General features: G+C 32.5%; 2 protein-coding genes across 2 annotated transcripts; one reads left to right on the forward strand and one right to left on the reverse strand.

Annotated features, from left to right (window-relative positions):
* Positions 1–2,438: 2,438 nt before the first annotated feature.
* On the reverse strand, positions 2,439–3,575 carry LOC111903122 (receptor-like protein 44). Its single transcript, XM_023898908.3, has one exon. The coding sequence runs from the start codon at positions 3,389–3,391 to the stop codon at positions 2,576–2,578; it is 816 nt and encodes a 271-aa protein (XP_023754676.1). The 5' UTR covers positions 3,392–3,575; the 3' UTR covers positions 2,439–2,575.
* A 3,365-nt stretch (positions 3,576–6,940) lies between these two features.
* On the forward strand, positions 6,941–7,948 carry LOC111903142 (uncharacterized). Its single transcript, XM_023898924.2, has 3 exons — positions 6,941–7,411; positions 7,484–7,577; positions 7,755–7,948. The coding sequence occupies exons 1-3, from the start codon at positions 6,941–6,943 to the stop codon at positions 7,946–7,948; spliced, it is 759 nt and encodes a 252-aa protein (XP_023754692.2).
* The last annotated feature ends 374 nt before the right edge of the window (positions 7,949–8,322 follow it).

Below are 8,322 nucleotides of genomic sequence, written 5' to 3' on the forward strand. Positions count from 1 at the left end.
TATATATATATATATATATATATATATATATATATATATATATATATATACATATACTATTTTATAACCCGTGGGAACCATGACTATAAAATTAGTTAAACTTTCATAATAAAAATTTATAATTATTATTCAACCATATTAAATAAATTATTAATTAATTAAGAGATATATCAAAATTTTAAAGTTATTATAACTTCAAATTTAACATATAATTAGAAAATATAAATTTGAATTTTGAAATGAGTTGCCTAATATATTTACATAACACATGACATAATATTAATGATGAATTGTATTAGAGTGACACTTGACAAAATGAGATTAAAATTATTCATTTATTAGAACAAACACACGTACAACAATTGGGCCAATAATACAAAGAGTTGACCGCCTCATGGGCTAAGGATACATAGACTAATAGTTTGCTTTATTTTGGGATCGATTTGTTCCACTAAGACTAAGTGGGTAACTGCTGTTGCTCTAGAGAATGGATGTCAATCAACTTTCTTAAGGACAAGACAATAAATAACCCTTCATTAGAAAATTGAAAGATGTTGATTTTCTCAATGGGTCAAATAATAATAATATTATTATAAATTATTGTCTTTTACCAATTTTCTCAATGGGTCAACCCCATAATAATAATAATATATTATACATTATTGTCTTATATATAACATTTTTCTACTAAAGTTTTGAGTTTAACATCATCTTTGGTCTCTGAAAAGAAAGAAAGAAAAAAAAAAATCAAGATCAACCCTTACCCTCTTACCCACCTTTTTGCAAATTTTAGGACAATAAGCATTGAAGAGAAGATGGTTGTATTATTACATGTTATAGGACATAATGAACGTTTTCGCGCGGTTAAGGGAAGATTTCATCACTCCACACAAACGATTCATCAATGTTTTCACGAGGTCCTAACAACAATGATGTATTTTGCAAAAGAAATTATAGTACCAACAACTCCTAATCCAACAAGACATAACTCAGAACGACATAGACGGTTAAAAAATATTTTTTCCGGAGCAATAGGTGCATTAGATGGAACTCTTGTACATGCGGTTGTACCTGTTGATCAACAAACTCGTTATAGAGGAAGAGGAAAAGGAGAATGTTTTCAAAATGTAATAGGAATTTGTGATTTTGATATGATATTCACCTTTGTTTGGGCTGGATGGGAGGGTATAGCACATGATTCAAGAGTTTTGAAAGAAGTTGCATTTAATTCGACTTCTGGATTTCCATTTCCTCCACCAGGTTTGTAATCTTTATATAATTTTTATTATCTATCTTCTTTATATAATGTGTCATTATATAATATGTGTCACATTCATTTGCAGATAAATATTACCTTTGTGATGCCGCATATACAAACACTCGTGGATTTATGGCTCCATACCGCAATACTAGGTATTGGTTAGCCGATTTTCGAAGAGGCAGACCTTTAACTAGAGAAGAAAGGTTCAATTATGCACATGCGCAACTTAGAAATGTTATTGAGCGTGCTTATGGTGTATTGAAAGCGAGATTCCCAATCTTAAAACAAATGGCTCCTTATCCTTTTACAGTGCAAAGAGACATAGTCATTGCTTGTGTTGCGGTCCATAATTTTATAAGGAAATACAATATAGAAGATGACTTGTTTAGAAATTTTGAGGAGGACACTATGGTTACTCCTGACGTCCAAGGTGGAGGAATTGATAGAGAAAACATACAAGGCATAGAATGGGGTCCAGAAGCCGTTGAACATATGCGTGTTTTGCGTGATCAGATTGCAAATCGACTACTTTCACATACTTTACATTAAATTATTATGTTATTTTAAATTTCATTATGTTTTATTTGGATATTAAATGATTTATGTTTAATTTACATTTTGTATGACATTTTTTATTTGTGTGTAATTTACATTTTGTATGACAATATGTATGTTTTATAATTATTCAGCAACTTAATCCATTACTATATATAACAGCAGGGTAAAATGGTCATTTTTCATCACTCAGCACATTCAGTCAGATGTACAATCAAACAACAGGATTTCTTACTCAGTCAGGATTTCTTACTCAGACAGACATTTCCCAGTCAGCAACTATCAAACGGGGCCTAATAGTTTGCTTTATTTTGGGATCGATTTGTTCCACTAAGACTAAGTGGGTAACTGCTGTTGCTCTAGAGAATGGATGTCAATCAACTTTCTTAAGGACAAGACAATAAATAACCCTTCATTAGAAAATTGAAAGATGTTGATTTTCTCAATGGGTCAAATAATAATAATATTATTATAAATTATTGTCTTTTACCAATTTTCTCAATGGGTCAACCCCATAATAATAATATATTATACATTATTGTCTTATATATAACATTTTTCTACTAAAGTTTTGAGTTTAACATCATCTTTGGTCTCTGAAAAGAAAGAAAGAAAAAAAAAATCAAGATCAACCCTTACCCTCTTACCCACCTTTTTGCAAATTTTACAAAGATACAACAAATATTTCTACATACAACAAATATTTCTTATATAAATAAAGCATTTAGTTAATTAATTAATTAATTATTTGGTTAATACTTAATAATCAGGTAAAACAATCTTCCCTTCCTGTTCAGCAGCCGTCTTCTGCTCCGTCGCTCTCAACCAAACACACACCGCCGTAAAACTCAGTGCCAAGCTCAACAACCCACTTCCCAACCCGATCCCCACAATCGCCACCACCGACAACCCTTTACTCTTCATCGGAGGCAACGGATACCCATAAAGATCTTTGTTACCATAATACGAGCTGACATTGAATCGGGGCAAGTTCCCCGTTCTGTTTCCCAAGCTCGCCGGAATCGGCCCGGATAACTTGTTGTTAGCAACGTCGAACACAGATAACCTCACCAAAGATCCAATCTGCGGCGGAATTGTGCCGGTGAGAATGTTATCGTGGAGGTCAATGACATTGAGATAAAAGCACATGGGAAGGGAAGGTGGGATGGCGCCGGAGAGGCGGTTGGAGGAGAGGTTGAGGACGGCGAGGTTGACAAGGTAGTGAAGTTCGTCGGGGAGAGGTCCGGTGAGGGAGTTGTTGGAGAGGTCTAGCGATTGTAGGTTTGTGCAGTTGGAGATGTAAGGTGAGATGGAGCCTCGGAGAGAGAGGTTCTGGAGGGAGAGTTTGTAGATTCGGCCATTGTTGCAGGTGGCTCCGACGAGGTTGGAATTGAAATCGGAACAGGGGTTTGAGAAGGCGAGTTTGGTCCAGTTATGGAGGTTTCCGATGGGGTCCTGAAAGGATTCGAATAGATGGGTTAAACATGATTCGTCTTTCTGATCTGGGGTTGATGGAGGGAGGAAGATGGAGATTAGGATCAATGAGAGGGATAATTTGGGAAGATGAACACCCATGTTTATGTTAAGAAGAAAAATCTTGAAAACAGAAGGATTGATTGATGGAATTTGAAGGATTCAATTTTCTCTCTCCTTCTTGAGTATGAACTTGATTACAGGTGCGCATGTGAGAGAGAAGAGACTCAATGAGTAATGTTTTAGAAAAATGTTATATAGTTCAAAATTTAATTTGATTCGATAATTTGATGTTATAGCATATTAGCATGTTGTTTTTTTTTTCAATCAATTTCTCAGGAGTATCTGCAAATAGGAAAGTATTTTATAAAGGTGTAATATCAAATTAAGTAGTATTTTATAAAGTTTAAATATCAAATTGGTGTAATTTAAAAAAAACAAAAATATTAAAATATCATTCCTAATAAATCAAAAATCTTTTTGTTATATATCATCTTCTTTTTAATTTGAATACATCATATTTTTTAAAATTTTTGAATTTTCTATTTTCCATTTGTTATTTTAGTGTATTTTTTATTTTATTAAATTAAAATTCTACATTTAATATATAAAGTAATATATATGTAAAATATTTATTAGAAAAAGTTTATATATGTAATGTATTCAAGCCTCATTAATTTTAATAATTTAATTTTTTTTATCTTTCTTATAAATTCAAACTTCTTAAATTATTAAAATTTCATATTTAATTTTTTTTTAAATAAACACATATAATACATAAGTCTCACACCTAGTTTATATTATAGGAAATTCTTTATAAAATTTATCTTTTTTATTATAAGTTTCTGTTTATATCATTTTTATATGTTAATACTTAATACAAATGAAATTAAATCTAAATGGTATATATATATATATATATATATATATATATATATATATATATATATATTTGAAATTAAATTAAAATAATTTTTAATGCCCTAATTTTAATATAAAGTACATAAAAAAATCCTTTTTAAAATCTTATTTACACAAAAATGATTACTTTCATATTAAGAGAAATATATCAAATACATATTATACATAACATAATACAACAAAACTATAGAAATGTTATAGCAAAGTTACTAAATTAAAAGTACCAAAAGTCTACAATTCTCAAAGTCTATACATGTCATAGCATAACGTTACTCTACTTTATCTAGGATCCACTATCTCATAGTGTTACCTAATTTTTTCAGTGATCTCCATCTCATAGCATCACACCAATTTATTCCATATCTTCATCTCAAAAAATTCCCCCAAATTCAAATTAATCAACTTCATCTCACAGCATCATCAATTCCCGGATGACAATCTTCATTTTAAAGAATTGCCAACTAATTAGTTCTTTTCAAGCAAAAGTTTAATCATCATCAACATCATAACTATATATAAGTTTCTCCTTATCACCTAAATGATGAGTTATCAATGTCAACGCATATAACAACAATATATGATATCAAGTCCCCCTAACTCCTATCATGATTTGGCCCACCCTTTTTAATATATACCACAACATAATATGATTTTATCATCCTTTTCATAAATCATACTATCATTTTAACTAACCTTCATCAACTAGAAGATTTGTATAAGTTTTACATGTTTTCCTAAATCTATTAAAATCCACTTACAACCGTGGCTTCCAAATTTGCATCGGTAAGAGAAATAAATGGTCAAATTTCATTCACTCAAATCATTATTGGTATTTGTTAAATAGATATCTATGATAAGTTGCTTCCCTTCCGATCATCAATTTAGAATTTTATCGATGGTGGGTATATGAAACATCATACATAGTCATCACTAATCTCGGATAGTAATACCCACATTCTACTTGCAACCAAGAATGATAAAAAGTTTGCTATATCCAACATCTTAAAAATCCTAACAAAAATTCGGCATAATCTTTGTGTAAAGTGTAAAAATCTATTAAATTGCCTTTCATAAATAAACTAACCAAACAATATATGGGGGAAACTAAGTTATTACGCATGAGATTAAACTATATTATGGTAATGACTTCAATCTAAAAAGGTCTTGTATGACATTTATACTTCTATTCTATTCAATCCAATATTAAGTAATACTTATGTTTGGTAATACATGTCACTAACACCGTACGACAAGACAATAACAACCCATGAAAACACAAAAATTCTAGAAAACCCGAGAACACTTTTTAATTTTTTTTTCGTCAAGTGTTCTTTACAAAAAACACATAATAACTTATGACGCTTGAAAGAAGCTCATTTCCTGAAGAATAATACTAAAAACATGATTTTATGAAAGAGATAATGTCACTGTAGCACATGAAACTTTTAACATTTGGCTAATTTGGTCCTTAAAGTTTTTTTTTGGTACATTAGACCAGTAACTCGTAATTGACCTTTTAATTACACCATTTTAGCAACTTTTAGAAGGTTTCCCGGTTATACGATGCCATTTTGTCAATTAATATATATTTTTTGTCTAATCCGATGCCACGTGAGATATGCCACGTCAATTAATGAAATACGACGCTTAAAGCCTTTCGTCTTCAGCTATCGAACTTCACTAGTCTTCGTCTTCATTATTCAGCTGTAAAAGAAACTGATTTAGGGTTTGTGAAGCATTCCTATGATCGAGCTGAAAGAAACAAAGAACTCACAGCAATGGCACAATCGGAACCTAATGGACTGTTTGCGATGGTGGAACTCAACTACCAAGGGGTATTTAATCAAAATCCTTTCTCTTACACTGGTGGTGTTAAAACCATCTTCAATGATGTTGACTTTTCTTCTATGACTTATTCTGAGTTTGTGACCTTCTGCAAACGTTTCATGCATGAAGAGTGTAAAAAGTTTTACTACTGTGAACCAGACATGTCCTTGATGGAAGGGCTTAATCCCATTTCAGATGATGTGGAATATTCTGCTTTTTATTTTTGATGCTTATGGAATAGATGGTGTAATTTCGGTTTATGTGGATCATATTGGGGTTGGTGTTGATGGGTGGCATGATGATGAAGATAATGATGATGATGAACATGAGTCTTGTATTGATGGTGAAAATGAAGCTGACAACATAGATGAACTTAGAAATGTTGCCTTTGAATTTAATGAGGATGTAGTGCATATGAATAGGACATCAAATGATCCTTTCTTGAGTAAGCTATGTATTGATGATGAGGATGCAAACAACATTGTAGATGATGACAATGAGAGAGAAGTTGAAGTTAACATACAAACTCATTCCATATTTAATGAGCTATTACACTAGTAAAAACAAAAACCAATTCTAGGGATGAGATTTAAGGGTCCAGGGCAAGTAAAACCAATGTTGTGTAACTATGCTGTAGCTAATGGATATCAATTGTGTTTTGAAAAAAATGATAGGACAAGACTTTTGGTGAGGTGTAGCAAGGGTGCTTGCATATTTAGATTATGGGCTTCCTGGATGAGTGATGAAGAGAGTTTCCAAATCAAGTCACTAAAAGCTGATCATAATTATGCTAGGAACTTCAAGTTTGGATCATTGGTGACATATGCATGGATTGGGAGTCACTATACCAAAGAGATTGTAGAAAGTCAGAAAATAAGTGTAAGGAAGCTTAGGTTAAAGGTAATGGCCAAGTTTGGTATCCAAGTTAGTATGGGGCAATGTAGAAGAGCAAAGAAGTATGCACTGAAACTTGTTGAAGGTAACCTTGTTGAACATTATGGTAAGCTATGGTCATATGGTCATGAGATTTTAAGGACAAATCCTGGGTCAACTGTGAAACTAGATATAGAGGATGGTCCAGATGGAAAGAAATATTTTAGCAAGTTCTATTGTTGTTTTCAAGGAGTTAAACAATGTTGGATTGAATGGTGTAGAAGGGTAATTGGTCTTGATGGATGTTTTCTTAAAGGTGTTTGTAAGGGAGAATTGCTTTGTGCTATTGGGAGGGATGCAAATGACAAGATATATCCTATTGCTTGGGCAATGGTTAATGTGGAGAACAAGCAGAATTGGAAGTGGTTTCTAGAGCTTCTCATTGATGATCTACACTTGAATTTAGGCAATGGTTTCAGTTTAATGTCAGACGAACATAAGGTTAGTATTTTACATAGTAATGCATTTATGTTAATTTTACACTATCTGAATTAAAGCTTTTTACTACTACAGGGTTTGATAGAGGCTGTTAAAGAGTTGCTGCCATATGTAGAGCACAGGCAGTGTGCTAGACATATTTGCCAGAATTTGCAGAAGAGATTTACTGGTGCCATATATCATACCTTGTTTTGGAGAGCATCTAAAGCCACAACTGAGCATGCTTTTAAAGTTGTGATGAAAGAAATTGAGACATTGAACTCAGATGCCCATCAATATCTCATGGAGAAAGATCCTAAAACATGGTCTAGAGCTTTCTTTCAAACTGGAAGGTGTTGTGATGCAGTTGAAAATGGGTTCTCAGAAAGTTTTAATGCTGTAATAGTAGATGCCAGGAAGAAGCCCATAATAACCATGTTAGAGGAGATAAGATTATACATGATGGACAGAATCTACAACATGAAATTAAAGGGACAACAATGGGGAAATCATATTTGTCCAGAGATAAGGGATAAGGTGAATTTGCTTAAAAAAGCTTAAAGGCATTATCAGGTACTACCAAGTAGATTAAACCAGTTTGAGGTAAGGGGAGCAATAGATGCATATGAGGTGGACTTAGAAAGGAAAACATGCTCATGTAGGTTGTGGCAATTGAATGGATATGGATGTGCTCATTCTGTAGCTAGCATTTCCTTTCTTAATAGGGATGTAGAAGCCTATGTAGACAACATGTTTAGCACAACCACATTTAGGAAGGCATACAATTACAGAATTGCTCCCATGAATAGCAGTGACATGTGGCCAGAGACAAACTATACTCCACCATTGCCTCCTATTAATAGAAGGATGCCTGGTAGGCCAACTATTAAGAGGAAGAAATCCACTACAGAGAATACAGGAACACACAGGGTTTC

The sequence above is a fragment of the Lactuca sativa genome, chromosome 3, assembly GCF_002870075.4.
Source record: "Lactuca sativa cultivar Salinas chromosome 3, Lsat_Salinas_v11, whole genome shotgun sequence".
NCBI lineage: Eukaryota > Viridiplantae > Streptophyta > Magnoliopsida > Asterales > Asteraceae > Lactuca > Lactuca sativa.